Below are 20,034 nucleotides of genomic sequence, written 5' to 3'. Positions count from 1 at the left end.
TCTGTATAAAGATTTTAGAAAGGTGCTGCCTTTTATTTGACTGGCCTCAGTAAGTAGGAGGGCTTGGGTGGCACAAGGAAGTTGGATGGGGTGGCAAAGTATTTTCTGTACATAGTAACTGAGTCTGCTTCTGGTGTCTGTTACAAGATTTCAGTCTTTAGAAAGAAAATTCTTTAATAGTCAGTGTTCAAATGTTTAATTTTTTGAGGAAGTATTCGGTCACAGCAGGGGATATATGGAGTCTGGTTCCCTGCTGTCTCACTTTGTTCTGAGTGCTGATACTGGTCCACAAACCAAAGCAGAGATGGATGTTTGGCCCCAGTAGTCAGCAATGATGAAGTGTGTGACAGAGCAGTAGAAAGAAATGCCTTGAGTTTGTATAAAAGACTTCTGTATATGAGGATAAGGGGGGTTAGAAGGTGATTATGGAGGTTATCTCCTCTACTCCTATCTGCACGGCCAGACCCCGGTCCTGCTCCAGGGCTCACTGGGTTCCCTTCTGAGGGCCAGGAGCTCCAGCTGCAGCAATAGCCCTTTGAGCTCTTGGCCACTGAGGTGACTTGTTCAAGTAGCTTTTGACCAGTAGGAAATGCTATACATGGAGACTCCTGGTACACAGGAACTTTGAATAGTGTGAACGTTTGTTGGCTAATGCCTGCTGATAAAAGATGCCAAAATTTGTAAGGCATGATTTCATCAGCACTGGTAATGCTGGCCTGATCCATAAGCTGCTCTGCTAGACTGCCTGAAAGACTCCTGTTCTCTATCAAGCGTTCTTGCCAGGGATGGTCTCTATCTCTTAGTGTTTAATGACAGTGATCTGTTATTCATTGTAGCCTTAAACCATCTTTTGATTTTGCAGAACTTGAGAAGAGAGCATTGTCTGTAACTTGCTGTGGATGCTACCTTGGTGTGTATAAATTACCTAGGAAGCGATGATTTGAGGAGTGTGTATGTATGTACATATAAATGGAACATGACAGTTCAGCAACGCTTCTGAATTGGCCATAAACAACATGTAGTGCTTCATATTATGCAGAAAGGAAACCAAACTGACGTGCAGCTGGTAGAAGCTGCTCAACTCCTGGCTCACATATATATAGTGCATGACGTTAATTACTAGGGGCATTTTGCCCGCACCTGCTCAGTTGTTTCTCATCTTTTGAAAGAACAGCCAGTGCTCAATGTTACTCCTCCACGCCATGGAGCAAATAGTGGAGTTAGCAGTGTTTTCCTTCCAGCACTTCATAGAGCACAGGCCTCCAGAAGCAATTGCTTATTGCTGGAGAAAGGAAGCAAAGGTTTGGCTTGGCCCATGTGTAGAAAGCTACCTTGAAGGAGGAAATTCCTGTGGGGACTCAAACATCTGTTCGGTTAGACCCCTCCTACGCCACTCCACCGAGGGGTGTGGATTGCAAGTGTAGTTTCACATCGGGTCCTTTGTATGAACTTGGATAACGCTGGATTAATAGAGAAATCTGAGTTGCAATTCCTCATGCCTTGGCTGTTCCTGGAACTCTCCTCAAAGGAGCTCTCTTAATTCAGAGAGTAATAATTAAACCAGCCTCTGAGTGCTTGTGAATCAAGGCCAGATTCACAGCTCATGTAGGTGGGATCTTTCATGAAGGACAATGATCCTTGTGTCTCTCCTTGCAAACTGGTTCCTTTGCTATCAGCTAGGACAGGACAGAAATTTGAAAGGTCTTCACTCAATGAATGGTGAAGAATTGGCAAACATTTAATCTTTCTTTTAATGGTTGATATTTAGCCCGAACAGGTAGTGGTCCTGTGGTTGGCCCAGTGGCTTTAGCAAATGCCCTCACCCAGTGGTAGCTATTCACACCACCAAAAAACATCAGAGCCAGCAATAATAGTATGGATGTGTACAGTCTCAATAAAGGTGCCAAAAGTTGAGCATAGAGACAGTGGCTTACACAGGTGGAGAGAGTTGTTCTCTCAGACTGTGACTGAAATGGTCATTAGTGCCACTTTTAAGAAGAAAAGATATTTCAACCTTGAGATGGCGCAGGGTACACTGGCCCTCTAGGAAGCTGAGAGGTTTCACCCTCCTGTCAAGTCCAGGCAGCAGTTAAGTCACCTGAGAAGTTAGCATATAGCTCCATTTTCTGTTGGAGCAGTTTGGGTCATCCCATGGGTACAGTTTGGAGGAGGATATGAGGAGGGGGCTCTGGATGTCCCAGAGATGGGTGATGCCACTGGCTTCCCACTCCATGAGACTTGTCCGTGGTTCGGTTGGTGGCATGAGGGATTTGTTGGGTAGATGTGCATCTGTCTGTAAAGTAACTGCCAAGGAAATACCCAGATGTGATGCATCGTTGGATAGGAGAAGACATCTGCAGTTAATTTGAGGACAGAGCCATGTAGCAACAAATTACTCCATCAGCAGTGCTTCTACCTAAGCTTGGTGGCCTTCAGGGACCTCCTGTGTTATTGACATGGCTTGGTGGAAATGGTGGAAGAATGCTGCATACTGCGTGAAGAAGAAACACAGGGGAGAAATATTTCACAGTATCACAGTATCACAGTATGTTTGGGATTGGAAGGGACCTCAAAAGATCATCTAGTCCAATCCCCCTGCTGGAGCAGGAACGCCTAGGTGAGGTCGCACAGGACATGTATATGATGAAAAGTCTGTGATTTTTTTTTTTAAGGCTGAAGAGTTAGTCTAGCAAGTTTGGGATGCTAAGCCAAAGCTGAACAATAGGCTGTGATTACAGTCTAGCCTAAAACTTTTTAGGATACTTTTGAGGCCCATAATTTACAGGATAATTAGCATCTTCCAAAGCAACATATGTTGTGCAATTGGAAGGAAGGTGGTTGGGAATGGGGAGTGTTTTCATCGAACGGCCCAGACTGCTGCTGAAGGAGCTCAGAGGCAGGCAGAATACTGAACATGCTATGCTGACCAGGGCAGGTAGAAAAGGGCATGGCAGGTCTGTGTTTTCAGTTAAGCAGAGAGACAGCTGGAACTGCTTCATTTTTTATTCAGTGAGGACTGAATACCACAAATCTCTACTGGGGCCATCAATCCAGAAAAGCTACTGACTCACTGAGAGGAATCATTCGAGGGAACCCTCTGTAACTTCACAGTGGCAGCCATCAAGATGACTCCTTAGGAGTCAGTAACATTTCAAAACTAGTATTGAAGACTCTGATAAATGTATCTAATTAAAAACTGTGGAAAAGAATTAGATATATTTTTCTCCCTTTCCCCTCCCCCTCTTAATTGAGGATCTCTCCATTGTCTCCAGAACTCATGTTTGGTCTTGGATTTGCTATTCAGCTTTTATTTTCCTAGCCTGCACTTGAATCACACATTTGCAAGGAGAGGAAACAAGCACATTCAAAGGAGAAAATAAGAGTAGTTTTCATTTTTTTTTCTTAATGAATCAAATGCCTTATCCAAAGCCCATTGAATTCCATGTGAGTTTTTCCTCTGATTTGAATGGGCTTTGGTTCTGGCTTTTAGCTCCCATGAAAGGTCCTGAACTGTCTGTGCTAGGGTGACAAGGAGGCTTGGATAGACAATTACTGGAGCTCTTCTCAGCCCCCGGCACAGCCAGGTTGCTAAGGAGACTTGGCCTCAGGATGGGCCCTGGAGCTCAACCCTTCCGGGGTTATTGTCTCATCTCCCTGCCAAGGCACCCCAGTAGTGGCAGAACCACTCTTTCAGTTACAATGTGCTTTACTTTGGCCTCTGGCAACAGCAAATCCTGTCCTACATCTTCCATCCACCAATGTGCTCAGCGAGCGGCCTCTCGTCCCACAGTTTTTGCATCCTGACACCCCCTGCCTTAGGACCAGAGTGATGGGAGTGGATCTTCTGGTCTCTGTTGGCTGTGAAACTTGGATTTTGGCCCCGCCACCTGCATCCATACTCCAGCATCTTCATCTTGTGCGTCTGCTTCATGACTTTCTTGTCGTTCTGCTCTCTGATTTCCCTCTGTATTGGCTGCAGCTGCTCAGCAAAGAAAACTGGAGGAGATAAAGCTGAGGATGGGAGAGAGATGAGGCCCTTCTGTAGGAACCACCTGCCCAGAGACAGAACCTTCTAACAGAGCTAATTCTCAGGACCTCCTGGTGCGGTGTGTGGGCTCCAGTAGTCATTTCCAGGGTAGTCCTTCCAGTCATTTCTCCATCATCTGTGGTAGGATGGACTCCCACCTGTCTCCAGGTGTTCCGCAGGGCTGGGAGCTTCCTGGGCAGCTTCCTCCATTGTGCCAGTTTTTAGGAAATTTGGGATTGTCCAGCTTTCCTGGATTCTTTGCAGTTTTCTGGAGTTTTAACATTAACAGGCTAAATGACAGTTTGTTCCAAGCCATTGGGCAGGTCTCTTTGTCAGTTGTCTTTTCAGATAGTGAGTCTGTTTGTCTATAGATAAGGAGAACTCTGAGCAGAAATGCTCAAGTCCTGGGCACTTTTCTGGTGGTGTAAAATGTAGATGCTTGTAGTCTTGAATGTGATATTCCTCAAGTGAGCCATCATTCTTGCTCTGCCTTTTGTAGATAATTGACTCCTCAAACGGGGATGCTCTTCTTTTTGTATCTAAGCTGCAAACTGGAGAAACCAAGCTGGTGTCTGTTTGGCTCAATAGCTTTCAGATCAATATACTTTTTTTTTTTTTAATTTTAAACATTTTTGAAGGTCCATTACATTCAGTCTTCAGCATCCATTACATTTCAGTTGAACCATGGAAGTCTTTTTAAGAAAGTAGGGCTTATCTATGAAACCCCTGTAGATCTGTATGTAGTTCACTAAGTAACTAGTATTTATGGTAATAATATTAGTATTTACTATTTATGGTCTTCATGATGTACTATTTAGTATGGTTGAAGACCGCTAATCAACGGGGTGATTTTCTGTATTATAGCTTGGGCTGTTGACTTTTTTTTTTTTTTAAAAAAAACCATGTTGTGTTAGCAGTAAAACACTAAAATTTGAGTGATCAAATAGCAAAGATGTATTTCTTGAGGTTCTGATTCAATTTAGTATCAATGAACGAGGGAAATGTTGAAATCAGCAGGGCTACCGAGCTTAATGCTTGGTTGCCAACTTGTTTTGTATGGAAATATTGTTTGTCTGAGTTAACATATGATCACTATAGTTTCACATCGATCCTGATTATAATTATTGGGTTATGAAATGCAAATGATAAAATTAGGTTCACCAGCCTTTAAGAAATTTTTTTGAAGCAACTTCGACTCTTTTGCTAGTTTTCAGTAAAAACCAAACCAAAACAAACCGTTTCCATCTAACATTACTGTAGCCAGTTGTTTGAGTGGTGATATCGGTGTACAAATGTAAAGGTTGTGTTTTAAAGGCTAAATAGTGATGTAAGATTTATGAATGTGGTTCTGACAGTACCAATGCTTAAGCAGAGTCCTTAGAACTGTTGGATTTGCAGAGAAATATCAAAGACAGGGTGCCATCCTGAAATTATTATTACCAATACTATGCAGAATTATAGCTGGTCATTGGTAGTTAGTGGAAGTTTCTCTATATTTTTTTTTTTCCCCAACACAGAGTATATGTATTGTGGTATTGGATTCCGGGATTGTCATGAAATTCTGCCGAATGTGCATCGTGATGGTTGTGTTTTTCTGTGCTGTTTGCATGTGTGGGCACAGGAATAGTCCCTTCTGCTGAAGCTGGGGAGCTGACGAACATTTATCACTGCTCCATATGTTGGAGGGCAACTAAAGTTTGTTTTCAACACATTTACCCTTAGAGAAGAAATCTCACAAATGCTTTACCTATACATACGTACACGCTTTATTTAAATTTTAAAAAGGAATTTGAGACCACGACTGTAAGAACTTTGCTTTTACTTGCTCTTCTTTTTCAGTAGAGGAAGAGTTTGACAGTCATCAATAAAAGATTAAATCATTGATGGCTATCGGGATAAACTAAACACGTTTTGTGTGTTGATGCTGGCATAGTAGGAACTTTTCCAAGATGTTTCAGGCCTCGTTCTCTGGTTTGTTTAAGGGCAGAGTATAAGGTCACAAAGGAAATCAAACCCTGATGTGGAGAAATGAAACATGAGGCCTGCTGACTCCTAAAAAACATTTTAAATAACATTCTCTAAGGTTTCATTTTATACTGAAGGCAGCTGTAATAAGTTTTGGAAGGTGGTGTAAGGTTTCTATTAAAGAGAGGTTTTTTGCTTGCCGTTTTTGTACCCAAATGAAGGAGTGAGGGAGATGGAATTAGAGCTTATTTAGTAGAAGGTGAGAAACTAAAAGTTCTCTCCAGAACTGTAAAATAGTAATTTATACGTTCTACTGTAATTTACAAATTAAAAAATACTAAACTGTTCCTAGATCTTTGAAAATGACAGATATAGCGATGCAATAATTTAATAACTGCAACACAAATGCACTTTTGCCACAAGTAGAATAAGACTGTTGCTTTGTAGTATGCTGCAGCGTAGCCTCAGTGAATAAATTCCCAGTAGATGTTTGCCGCATGCCAAATATATTGGACTGTATAAAAGATCCCATTGTTCCGTGGGCATCATTATTTGCTATTACACGCAATGTTTGCTTGTGAAATGGTTTATTGGAAACTAGTATGTTTAAGAAGGACTGCTTGGTTTGAAATTCAGTTGATTTGGCTCGTAATGTCAAAGCTTTTACAGTGTACAGCCTCTAAAAATAAATATTTAGGTCCGCTGTTTTTTACTTATCTTTGAAATAATTCCTGGACTAGGGGAGAGGGGGCTGGGCAATGGGTGTTTCACTTCCAATTCATAGTTTGAAAGTATGTAATATACGTAGCTCAGTATTAACTTGATTTCTTCGAGCAAGAAACAGAGTTAAGTTTGCATGAGGAGGGTGGTGAGTTCCCAGTGAGGCTGATGAAACTGCAGCTCCCCAAAGGTTTTCTGGGAGGGGTGACAGTGTCCGTCCCGCTCACTGAATAATGAAGAAATTTGGTAACTGAGGCTGTCATTTAGAAGACTTTCACATATGAGATGTTTGAATGAACAGTTTTTATGCTTTGCCCACTTGCCTTGTCCAACAAAAAAAGGCTGTTGGTGGCCTTGGAGGCCAGGAGGTTTTAGTATCTTTTAAACTGGGCTTAGTGAGGGTGATGGAAAGCTGCCTTGCTGTCATAGCTGAGGATGAGGCTCCCATCACCTCTTTGCCCAAATACTGTGTATATCACACCCACAGAATTGGGGGCTGGGAACACTGGCTGCAGTGACTCTCTGGGTACCCAGAAGATACTGGGTGCACTCGTTATATTCAATGATGTGAGCTTGAGCAAGAAGATTTGATAAATGGTTAAGCAGGTCCATAGATTAAAAGCTCTATTGGCTCAGATTAAATACACTGCAGTTTTCCAGGGAATCCTGTGTTTCCTTGTGTTGCTCAGAATAAGAACAAACTTTATTCCTGCTGCTGTGTTTGGTTAAAGCAGAGAGCAGCTATCATGGGAGCACTGGGCAGAGCGTTTTGAAGAGTCAAGCTGTTTGCTATGGGCATCCTGCACCGGGAGCTTCAGTGCTGAGGCTTCTGCTGCTGGTTTTGAGAAGTTCCCTTTGGTTTATTTTAACACAACAATCAATTTTTATAATTAATCAATAATGTTCTTAATTTGTAGAGGTTTAGTCCAATTAGAATGTTTTAAAGCTCAGATACAGATACAATAACTCAAAAAAAAAAAAAAAGGGAGATATTTTACTAAATTCTTGCTGAGTTGAACTATGAAAAATGCTTAAAGTTTTTAAGCATGGTTTCTCCCCTCCCCCCAAATAGCTATTCTTTATATTACAAGTGTAGTGCTCAAGTCATCTCCTTTGAACTGTAGTTTTTGTTATACGTTTTGGCTGCAGTGTTATTTCGGAGGAGTCAGCCAACAGGCTTACAGGGCTTTTTGGCTCGAGTTCACTTACAGTTTTCTTGGCAGCTCTTCTTGTTTAGGCATCTTTATTTCTCTCTCTCTCTCTCTCTCTCTCACTCCTTGTCCCCCTCCCGAACAGAGCGATCCCCACACAGACCCATCCTCCAGGCTGGCCTCCCAGCAAATGCCTCTGCAGTCGTCGGAGGGGACGTCGAGTTCGTCTGCAAAGTCTACAGTGATGCTCAACCTCATATTCAGTGGATAAAACACGTAGAGAAGAATGGCAGTAAATACGGACCAGATGGGCTGCCCTATCTTCAGGTTTTAAAGGTGAGGCTTTACAGATGCCGGCGATGGTGACGACTTCTTCAAAGTGCTGAATTTATTTGGTGTAAATCCAAGGATTTGGAGATCTGAACTTGTTTTGAAAATTGAAGTGTTTGTGTTACAAATGAAATAATGAGTTGGGTAAATATTTGATTGTCTAAATGCTAATTGTGCAGCTTAGAGATGCTGGTTTACTCTTTTTTACTTCCATGAAGTCCTTTATCTGTAAATGTTTCAGCCATGACTTACTCAGAAAAAAATGAAAACCCTCTTAAAGAACATCATTGACATTTATGTGTTGGGTAGAATGCATCCAAAACATACCCAAGACAATCTACTCTATTTCTTTCACGCTTTTTCAGCCTCTTTATTTCAAAGTAACGTGACACCTGCTGCCAAATGCTTGTTGGCAGAGTTGGGTTTTCTGGATGCTGAGCCTGCCGAGATGTCCCATTTTTTGCCAGCATATCGGTGGCGTCATTCTTGCCGCAGGCGTTTCGAGTAAACCCCAGCAGGGGAACTCCAGAGTTTTCCAAACTGGGTGGCTTTGCAAAACTTATTGCATTGGCAGGTGGGACAGCCAGCTCGATACCATCTTGTTCCACGCAGTTGGTGGAAATCACCAGCCCAGGTGCTTTTCCCCCCTCACTTTGCTGTTTTCTAACTCCTTGTGTCATGCTTTGTATTTAAGAAAAAAAGCAAACAACAACAAAAAACCAAACAAACCCTCGATGTTTTGATGCTGATACCTGTATGAAGTGGAAGGCGTATTCTTATGATATGTTGGTGGTGGGACCATAGACAGATCGGTGTCCGTTTTGGGCAGCAGTGACATTGTTCTCCTGTGTTATTGGTCTATTCTAGCATTCGGGGATAAATAGTTCCAATGCTGAAGTGCTGACACTGTACAATGTGACAGAGGCGGACGCTGGAGAATATATTTGTAAGGTCTCCAATTATATAGGGGAGGCCAACCAGTCTGCCTGGCTCTCTGTTCTGCCGAGTATACAAGGTAACACTGTTTTTTAAAGCAAGCTGGATGTGGAAGCTGGAGAAAAATGGTGCTTTGGGAGACTGCAGGCAGCTTGTAGGATAACTCTTTGGCCTTGTGGTCTATGTGTAATCCTCCTTCGGTGATGCAACTGGTCTTACACCAGCAGCCATGGAAAAATTCCCACAATATTCTGTGTGCACCATGAGCACTGGTTTCTGAAGCTGATCTTTGTCCTCTCTTGTGTTTGGTGTCTTTGTGTCTGTGTGTTTACGTCCAGTTTTGTTGTTAGGTAATTCTGTATACTTTGCCATTCACATGCAAGATACTTATTGAACAACGTAATTACAACCTAATTAGTGTATATTTATATATATACATATGTGTATATATATAGATATATATGAAATGTTCACATATGTACCCACTGAAGTGTAAGTCATGCCAGTTTACTCATAACTTCCCATGTCACCTGTGACTGTGCAGGGTGGGAGGGCTTTCCAGTTGCTATTAACCTGTTATTAACTGGGTAATAACCCATTAATAGCAATAAAGACTGGCAACAGCGTGACTACAACTCACAAGTAAATTTACTTTAAAGTGGTCTTGTAAAATGTGTTTATTCCCTCACCATGTATTCCAAAGTAACATTTTTGAACAAAAGCAGAGACAAAAACCAGCAAACAAAAATTTCTCTAAATCTGCATCACAGAGACCTTGATGCTGATTCCCGGCTGTGCTCATCTGGGAACAACTGGAAAGTTCCAGGTCTAAGATTTACTCTATTTGTACGAGTTTAGATAATCACTGATACAGTGATTGTTTTTGTGTGTAATGACTTGTCAAGCCAGAGATTTAACAAGTCCGGAAGGAGACTGGAAAAAACCTTCTGATTATTATTATTTAAATCTCTAAGATTTAGAAAAATAGATTTTGTTTCCACCATGTGGCTTTTGACCCTTTGGGGCCCAGTCTTTCTCCACATCTCTAAGAGCCATAACTGGTCTTTTTTGAACAAGACCTGTGGTGCATTCCTACACTGCGAAGCCACCATATATTACCAGGCTTCTGGTTAAACTGAGATTTGGTGACACTGCACACTGTACAATATTTAAGTGTAGTGCAGTGGATGATGCGCAAGGACCATACACTGCTCAAAACAGGTATTATGTCCATTGGAGCAGAATTTACCTTTATAGTAAATTCTTTCCTCTGAAACAGGTAACTAAATGTGAAGGATTCCGCGTTCTGTCCCACTTTGTTTTTTCTTTGTTTTTCTTCCAACTTCCTTTTATTAAAACAAAAAAAAAAAAGCCAAAAAAAAAGGCTCTGTGGGTGAATTTTTCCATGTGGTTTGATTGCATGCATGTCTAGGTGGTGAGTCGAGGTCTGGTGAAGGGTGTTGATTACTTTCTGAGGTGAGCTGGGACCTGTTGGTAAACGCCTTTTGGACGAGGGATTGTGGATGGGGAAGGAGCTTTGCCTCTCTACACCTCTACCTTTACAAAGTGCAAAGCCCCGTGGCTCCATCTCCCTATCCACAAGAATTCTCTCAATGTCTCGCTTTTTCTCTTGCTTCCCTCTTCTGTTTTTTTTTTAGGCTGCCGGTGTTAACACTACGGACAAAGAAATTGAGGTTCTCTATATACGGAATGTAACTTTTGAGGATGCTGGGGAGTATACATGCTTGGCGGGTAATTCTATTGGGATATCCTTTCACACTGCATGGTTGACAGTTCTGCCAGGTATACACTGCTCTCTTTCCGTGGTTTTTCCTCTTTTGATTTCCCCTTGTTGATTGCTGCAGAATTAGCACAGCTTCTGTCTCAAAAAAGGACTTTTACAATGATTTATTTTAAAAACCACAGTTATCTCAAGCCAATGAATTACCATGTATTTGCAACTCCAAAAACTTAACAATAACAATTTAAAAAAAGGGTGTGTGGGGGGAATGCCTATTGCACTCAATTGAAATATTTTTACATCTGTTAAACATTAATCAGAAATGCTAAGGAGCTGTGTTTCCTTAGCACTTCAGTGAGATAACTGAAAATCAGCACATTAATCATTGTAAAATTTTTCAAGAGGATGAAATTCGAAGTTTCTTATGAAGCTTTGAGACTAATTTGGCCACAATCATGCACTGGTTCACCAAAATACTATTTAGTGTGCTTAAATTCACTCTAATCTGTCATCCAAATCGCTTATGGAAATTCCAATTTTGATGCCAATGGATCGTGTACAGAAGCAGTGCCTTCCATATCTTGGGAATTGGCTCTGTGCATCTTTAAACATTGCATGCTCTAAGAAAACAAGTAGTCATTTGCTTTTACTGCAAAGCATGTCTTGCTGTTCTGGGGTTGATGGTGTTTCTGTCCTTGAAAGAAACAAACATCAATGTGCGTTATTGTCTGGAAATTGTTATCAGCTGTTAGAAAACCCGTAGTTGATTTTGACACTAGTCAAATTTTCTCGTTTGTAACTGTTGGAGTTACTTTGCAAAAACCATGAACCACCTGAGTTTTGCTGGGTCATCTTGTGCTTACCATTTATTAATTGTTAATCCTAAGTAAAAGGTACAAAACCTGCATGTGCATATCGCTGAGGTTCATATTACGGGAGTGAAACATTCCCACTTTCTGCAGATAATTTCTGAAAATACGTTGAACGAGGCAACATTATTACGTCTCTGTTATTTGAGCACTGAGCCTGCGTGGTCTGTCACCAAGCAGGCAAAGCAGTGCTTGTGTAGAGCTCGCTTCTGCTAGCAGTGTTTGCAGTTTGCAAGTGCTTGAACCGCATTGTTTTTTTAACCGATTTTCTAGAATGAAATATTTTTGCAAGCTTAGAATGAAGCGCAAGAAAATTTCAGCTTGAACGTGCATTGCTTGTGGAGTGACCACGAATTGCTGTGGAATCTCTTTATCCCGGGGATGTATTGCAGATGAGGGATTATGGACAATGTTTGCACATGTAACCACCTTGAAGAGAATTTCAGAACAGTTTTGATCAGAGTAACTGCTCTGTAGAACCATTCCGACTAAAATCTAATCTCATAGAGTAGTAACCACTGGAGAGGTTACTTGAAACATGCAGTCCTCATGAAAGAGGACGCGATCATTAATGTATTGCTGGCAATTTACATTTTGGTTGCGTTATGCTTTTTAATCTGATGCTGGGCTCTTCGAAGGACCCCAGGAGCTGAATAGCCAGCAGGAATGGCAGCGAGTTAAGCAGCTGGGCTGCTGGGTCCTTGGAACACTCTTGAAACCCCAAATCTGATGAGAACCGATTCATCCTGCATTCCCCCTGTATTCTGAGGCTGCAGTGAAAACCTTGAATAAACAGGCAATGCAGGCTCAAGCCCAAGTGTGCATTTGCATCTTCAGACACTTTTCTCTTAGGCTAGCTAATTCAATATTTTATCATTAGATGTGTCTTTGTGTGGTTAAAAGAAATTTACAGTAATTCTAAAGTTTGACTGGAGCAACAAAAGGAACCTGAGCCTTGTTTGAACACTTCAGTTTTTTCTTTTCCCCTAAAATTATACTTGATCATCCAATATTTTAATTTATATGTACCTATCTAGGCAGACACATGTATATATCTCTATATATAAATATGTATAACACACGCACAAGCTCACACGCAGTGGCAAACTGAGAAAGTCAAAGCAGCGATCTAGAAAGAGGAATTACTCTCAAATTGCAAGATGGCCTAAACATCCACAGTATTCTGTACGTCACACAGTCACTACGAGAATTGCTGCTATTTTACCATTTCGTGTTTTTCCACGCACTGTACTGAGCTCTTCTTGTACCGTCTGCTAACTCTATGGTGTGATTGTTCCCTCCTCAAAACTTCCAATCCAGCTCCTGAAAAAGAAAAAGAATATCCGACATCTCCAGACTACCTGGAAATAGTCATTTACTGCATAGGGGTCTTCCTGATCGCCTGCATGGTGCTGACGGTCGTCCTGTGCCGCATGAAGAACACCACCAAGAAGCCAGATTTCAGCAGCCAGCCGGCCGTCCATAAGCTGACAAAGCGAATCCCTCTGCGCAGACAGGTAACAGAAAGTAGATAAAGAGTTTAAAAAACCTTTTACCAAACAACTAAGCCAGCACATCCCTCTAATGAAAGCTTTGGAAAAGGGGAATAAATAGGCCTTATACCCAATTGCAGTAGGGGTGGGATTTAATGTGAGACTGGCCTGGGAAGAAAAGTACAACTTAACACAGCAAAGTGTTTCTCATGGCAGGGATGTTAGGGGAGAAATGTAAAAAATGAAATATGTTCTGTCTATAGATGGAAAAAATGTATTTGTAGTATTTTAGGGCCTGATCCCACAGCTCATTGAAGTCAATGGAAAAAATTTTACTGACTTAATGGATGTTGGAACAGAATCCTCTTTAATTGTGTATTTATAATGTTTCTAAGGTGACTATTATTGCAGTAACTAGGTACCAGATACAGAGAGGTATTTTTCAGGAGGAATTTTGAAGACTGAGGGGAGGGAATTTCATAGCCAAACATCCAGAAACAGCCTCAAAATAGAAAAAAGACTGTAATAAAGTAAAAACAGGGGAGATACCATATCAGCTCTTAGTTTAAGATGCTGATGCATTTGAGTGAGGTACAAAAGCAAATGTGAGATTTAAAATGCACACAACAGCATTGCATAAAATGTATTTTACAGTTTCTTGTGGCTGGCAATGAGTGTTTCTGGAGAGGGCAAATACCATGAGCACCAAACCAGTCCAACAAGTAACAGACCTTTGGGTTTGCTACAGGCTGTCACTTGCCAGAACAACCTCACTTCCCACATACTGTCCTCTCCTCACAAACTTGCTTGTTTTGGAGTTGGAGTTTAATATGTTTTGTCCATTTTTTTTCTTGCAGTAGGTCTTCAGAATAGACCTCTGAACCCACCAAACCCACCCCCAGGTTTCATGCCTGTCAGGTGGAGTGGTGTTGGCATCTGAGGCTTTGGTTCCCCTCATTGTTCAAAACAGGGACCATCTGCAGGGGTTGGACCCAGGGCTCTGGTCAAGGTGCTTGGATCTGAGGGTTTAGTTTGGGTCCATGATTAGGTTGTGCAGAATTTCTGCAGACTGTTCTTACAGCCTGTCCAGAATTTTATCACTTTCAGGCTAATGTACATACCTTCAAAATAGTTCTTCAATGTGGGTAGGTGTTTGAAATTTAGATGCACAATCACACAGAGTTAGGGCGGAGGTTGGTCTTGCGATTTTGACCGGTATTATTTTTTTCAGAGCCCTTTTTTTCTCCCACAGCTTCTGAATCTCCTTGGTTAAAAATACTAGAGAATACTAATGCTTCAGCCATCTTCCTCTAAAGTGCACTATTTTACAATAACTTGAGGCGGTGAACATAAACTTTATCCAATCTGAAAGAGACTTGTTTTGTTTTATGAGCAACAATGTTAATTCTCACTTGGTTTGTCTTTCTTTGCCACTTTCTGTTTGTTTGTTTTTTGTAATTTTATTATTTTACTCATTCACTTGAAAATCACTGGGGAGGAGAGGGACTTTCACCTCTGAGTATATCAGAAAGAGTGATGAGAAACCCTCAGCTCAATTCACACATCTCTACAACTAAAAATCTGCATAGCTTTCTGGACAAAGAAGGCTCTTCAAATGTATGGTTAACCAGAGAGAGATATGTATTAGCTGCTTAGATAAAATACATCTATTAGATTTCAGCCTGGATATAAAAGCATCATCATGACTCAGAGATAAGTTGACAGCATAAAAAATACCCAGGGTTTGGTGTGAGCTCAGTTGTGTCAGTTGGAAACGGTTCCTTGGGGCAATAGTGTTATTTCATTGCGTGTGACAGCAGTGTCAACCGCTGCCCTCAGTTTAGATTTTTGTCACTAAATGATGCAATATGGACCTTCTCCAAAGCTATTGTTTTCACAGAGGAAAATAATCTCTGTCTTACAACATGCTTGTCAGATAGGGTTTTGTCAGTTTATTTTGGTTTTCTAGATTTTTCTTAGCAAAAAAAAAATGGCATTTTGCTTTTAAAAGTGGGATTTATTTTATTTTTTTTTTTTAAGTATATATTTGAAAATGTGAATCCTATTTCAACCCCTAAACAAAAATTCCACTACTCGCAATTCTCCTGAGTACTTTTTTGGTGACAGGAGTTTTTCATTGAAGGGCTCTCTGCATTTGTATCTTTGTAGAGTAAAATACAACTATTATAAGCGTTAGAAGAAATCTGTATTTCTGTTTTTATGATTTCACCAGTCATTTATATGAGCTTGCAAAGGCAGGACAGGATGAGTAGTCCCAGAAGACTTGCTCATCAGCACTGAAGACCCCTTCATTTTTCAGTTGGCGTCTCCTTGTGCTCTAAGGCTGCAGCAGTTGTTCAGTTTCTGCATCTTTAAAAGCTGCTCTTGAATTTCAGAGTTATTGGCACAAATCAAGAATTAAAAAAATTAATTCAGGAGGTGTTTTATTTAATGTGTGTGTTTCTGGGTTGTTCAACGTGGTTTGGTTTGTTCTACCACCGGGCTATTATTTTTTCTTTAGTTTTATTTGTGTTTCAGAGGGTTGTATTTAAAACCTGGTGGAGTTTTATCTCTAAAGCTCTATTTATTTATTGATCACAGAATGTTCTCCTTTGCTTTGTGGGGGAGGAATAGAGAAAGAGGCAGAGTTGTGGAGAGGATGGCTGAGAGCAAGCAGGGAAGATGCTCTTGGCAGGTAGAACTGGGCAGCAATCTGGGGCTGGGTGATGGAATTTGTTGGAATTCCAGAGAAATTAGGCCATAGACTGGGGAATTTTCGATACTGTTTTCAAAGCTCTCTACTGCTGGGTCAAGCTCCCAAAGGACATGGATATGAAAATAATCCTGGATCATGAAGAGGCATTCGCATGACTGTGATGCCATCTTGTCTAAGCGGGATCAGAGTCTTGCTGAGTAACATCTGGTTTAGTTTGCAGCCCCAGCTTCTCGTACACTGTTTAGTCTGAGCTACCACAGGATTTTATCATTCCCCACATGCAGGCATTTACTTTTTTTTTCTGCCAAGATGCGGTTCTTTTCACATTCATAGGAAGGGTCATGATGAAGTCGGGAATTATCAGGTCCCTCCCCCTACAATCCTCAGCCTCACTAGGATCTGGCACTTGGTTTTCGAAATGGAAACTGCTTAGAGGGAAATCCAGCAAGCAATTTCTCTCCTTTATAGAACAGCAGAGAGCTGCAGTGCTCTGTTGCCATTAACCATGTTCTTTATAGCAGTACCAGCTCGCACGGGAGGAGGAAAAAGGACTGAACATCACAAGTTGATTTGCAGTAAAAGCTTTTGGTGACAAGTTCACTGAGCCAAAAGGTAAAGAGCAGCCTTCAGTGGGATACACATTTATTTTGTAGAACTTTTTTTTAGTTTCCTTTTAACAAATGAATTATAGTTAAAACAGACAAAAAGACAGTGCTGCTGTAGCAGTTATACAAGGTCCCATCTCTTGTGCCTTGCCCAGTCAAAGTCAAGTACAAGTATTTGTCACCACTAGAGCATTTCATTAGTGCTGTCACAGTTAATCTGTCAAATTTAGATGCTCTCAACTTGCGTGTATATATGTGTCTTAAATAGGGGAGGAATGATTTCTTATGCTAAGTATCCTAAATACATTCCCATTAGCTTGCATCTACTGTGGTTGTTGATTCTAATCCTTTGCAAAGATATAGCGAGGATGTTTGTGATGAGCCAAGGGTGGTTGGTTTAAAGTCACGCTTCCGCTCACCGAGCAAAATAGCTTAATTCGAAATTATGATGGCACCTGGAACCTGAAAAAAAGGAAAGTAATGTGGAACAAGTGAATTAACACAGTATTTCACATAGTATGGAGCTGTAAATATACCATTCTTTTTTAGGAACAGACTCTGAAATACAAAAATTAATACACAGCTTTCAGTAGGATGTGTTGCAAGGCATTTACCTTAGCCCGTATTTTAGTTTCTTGTGTTATCCTTTGGTTTCTGTGTATGGAAACCGTTGACTTCCCTAGTAGTACTTTGCTATTTTGTTGTGTTTCAAAAGGAGCCATTTCCTTGAAGGGGTTGTGCTTGCATGCTTGTATTTTAAACACCAGTGCTTAGATCAGGAATCCTCAGTTTCACATATTTAACCTTGTTTCATGCATTTAACTTTATATTTTCTTACATGCGGTCACTGAGATGGACCGTTTCTATCAACAGCTAATAGCATTACTTACTCATTATATTTATATGCATATATGCATGTGACTTCAAATTAACTTTTATAGCAGAGCCTTCAAAAAGACTGACAATTATATGAAATCACTGCATGGCTGCTAAAATCTCACAGCATGAGTGCCAGAACTGACAGATCCAGGCTTCGGGATATGGTATAAATCATCAGTGGAGGAAAACACCCTTCATAATCAATTACAGACAATTACGCACTGCTCTGCAGCTGATTTTGCCACATGGCATTTAAAGATTCCAGCAAATATTTGTTTGTTTTAAATGCTCCACTGCTTAGAAATGCTTGTAAAGCATTATCTCAGAGCTGATTGAATACAGTGTGTTGGCCGAAGGAAAAATGTATTGTTAAAATGGAGATATAATAATAGACTGGTGCGTGAGGCTTGGGCACAGTGGGCTTTTTGCTTTCTCAAGTCCAGATATGGAGCTAAAGATCTGTCCAAGGCCAGTATTTCCTTTGATTCTGGCCACCTAAAAACAGAAAGGAAGCACAAAGAGTATTTTCTGGTGGAGGTCTACCTTCCTATTGAAGTTAATATATACCGCAATAGTTCTTTCAGTATTCTGCTCAAGTCGATTTCTGCCTTCCTTTATTTAAACACTCAAAATACCTCCTTAGTGTAGCATCATCGCTAAAACAAGTGTCACCAACACAGTGAGTAGAAGATGTCTACTTCACCTACATTAGGTGCCCTTCCTTGCTTCTCTGCCCTAGCTCTTCTTTTGTTCCTTTTTCCCATGTTGGTGAGCTGCGTGGTTGTCCAAGAAGTTTGTGGATTTTGACTGGATGTCCAGCTACTGCTTCTTGGCGCCTGGTAGACCCAAAAGTGGCCCTGGAGTCTGTATATTGGCCATGGACGATTCCAAGCTTGCTGCAAATACTCAGGATGGCCTCTGTCATGCCTGTGTCCTGTGTACCCTGAATCTTTGTGTAACTGAAAGCAAAAAGAACATCCACATACTTTAGCAACTCCGCATGCCAAAATGTGGGGTTCATGGCAGGAGTGTCACTGGTTCTTGGACCTGCATGGTAAAGGGTTGGAAACCAGTGCTGCAGGTGAAAAAGGGGAAAGTAGCAAGGTGGAAAAAATGCTTTCCTATATGCTACTACTTAAATGTATACATGTAGATTAAAGTTGACCACATCCATTGATCTTGGAGTAGGTAGGGCTTTCCTCATTGTTTTGTAGTGTACTCAAAGCCAATGAAAAAAGGGACGAGTTCAAAGGTTAAATCTTTACTATTGCAGAAAAGGGGAAAGGCTGTTTTGAAACAGAAAATCTCCTCCAACCATAGGCCAACTTGGGTTGGCTTCATCTTTTCTGGAGCAGATTTTTATAGCCCTTGAGCTCCTGTAACTCCTTGTTCTGCTCCAGTTAATCAGAAGAATATTCCCTGGGAGTGCAGTCCATTTTCCTTCTCCCAGACACCGAGTAGTCCCTCTGGATTTCTCATCAGTCCTATCCACGTTAATGCACTTTGGTTACCTGCAGCATCTCCGGCCAATCATCCAGTTATCGTGTGAAGTAAACATGGGCAATTGTCTTAAAAGGGAAACTGGCAGAGTCTTTCACCTGTTTTTTTTCCTATACATTATTACTATTTAACTTCTGTGTTTGAAATGCATCACCAGAGTATTTCAGTTTATTGCAAGTTTACATTTATATGTTTTAACCATGTTAAGACTGCTGAATTGCGAGTGTGAGAGCCAGTGAAGAGGTGAAACACTGAACAGTGTCTAATACAAATATTGTATTCTTGAATAAAAAAGATCCCAGAACATCTTGGGCCATTTCTTATCCATAAGGGATATCATCTAAATTTTGCAGCTTCATGTCCCATGAAAACAATGTCTATAATTACAAAGAAAGATGAGAAAGTAGCGGCAATAGTAATAAATAAATTGATAAATAAATCAGGACTTGAAAAAATATCTTGGTACGATGACTGGTGGGTGGATTTTGGAAACATGAAGGGAGTGGTTGTAGAGTGTTAACAGTTGCTGAGCAGTGAGAGAAATTTAAAAATGGAAATAAGAGAAATAAAATTCAGGGCAAGATGTAGGGTACAGAGGAGTTGCCACATTTTTTGTGGAGATTTGCACATTTCTTAGTGCTGAGCTAGTTCATCATTTTCAAACTGTAGTGAAATAATGAAAATGAGCAAAAAATAAATAAAAGTCCGGGTTCTGATGCTGACCCACCATGTAGCTCTGGGTGAGCCCCAGCAGGTGTGTTCCCCTCTGGACTGGGCAAAGCAGCGTCTCTCGAAAGATGCCCTTCACTATTCACTTACTGATTTATTTAGAGCTACGTAGTCTGGCTTAATAGCAGTTTTCTGTTTGTATCCCAAGTGATCACCATGTTTATTAGCCTAGAGGAATGTGCCAGGCACTTATATTTGCTGAAGGTAAATATTAACATTAATGATGGTTGGATGGACGGGGGGAAGTAGCAGTCCGTCTGATTTGAATGGAAGCCTTATTTGTTCAGTTTTACTCTCATTTCACAGATACCACATCTCACATGTTGAAGCTGGAGCTTCTGATATCAAGATAGATCTGTCAGTCAGCTGCAAA

The 20,034-nt window shown here is 40.9% G+C and overlaps 1 protein-coding gene across 10 annotated transcripts in view; it reads left to right on the top strand.

The window, feature by feature from the left end:
• The window catches only part of FGFR2 (fibroblast growth factor receptor 2), an 85,512-nt gene that overhangs the window by 45,111 nt on the left and 20,367 nt on the right, over positions 1 to 20,034 (top strand). For 4 of the 10 annotated variants that reach the window (XM_071812206.1, XM_071812205.1, XM_071812207.1 and 1 more), the window contains 3 exons: positions 8,009 to 8,199; positions 9,061 to 9,208; positions 13,060 to 13,263. In XM_071812206.1, coding sequence (XP_071668307.1) covers positions 8,009 to 8,199; positions 9,061 to 9,208; positions 13,060 to 13,263 — 543 coding nt within the window. Of the gene's footprint in view, positions 1 to 8,008; positions 8,200 to 9,060; positions 9,209 to 10,787; positions 10,933 to 13,059; positions 13,264 to 20,034 lie in introns of all 10 variants that reach the window. The other 6 variants (XM_071812209.1, XM_065843864.2, XM_071812208.1 and 3 more) reach the window with 3 other exon arrangements.

This window comes from Patagioenas fasciata, chromosome 8, assembly GCF_037038585.1.
Source record: "Patagioenas fasciata isolate bPatFas1 chromosome 8, bPatFas1.hap1, whole genome shotgun sequence".
Taxonomy (NCBI): Eukaryota; Metazoa; Chordata; class Aves; order Columbiformes; family Columbidae; genus Patagioenas; species Patagioenas fasciata.
The sequence above is the reverse complement of the archived record's forward strand: the minus strand, read 5'-3'. Positions and strand labels throughout refer to the sequence as shown.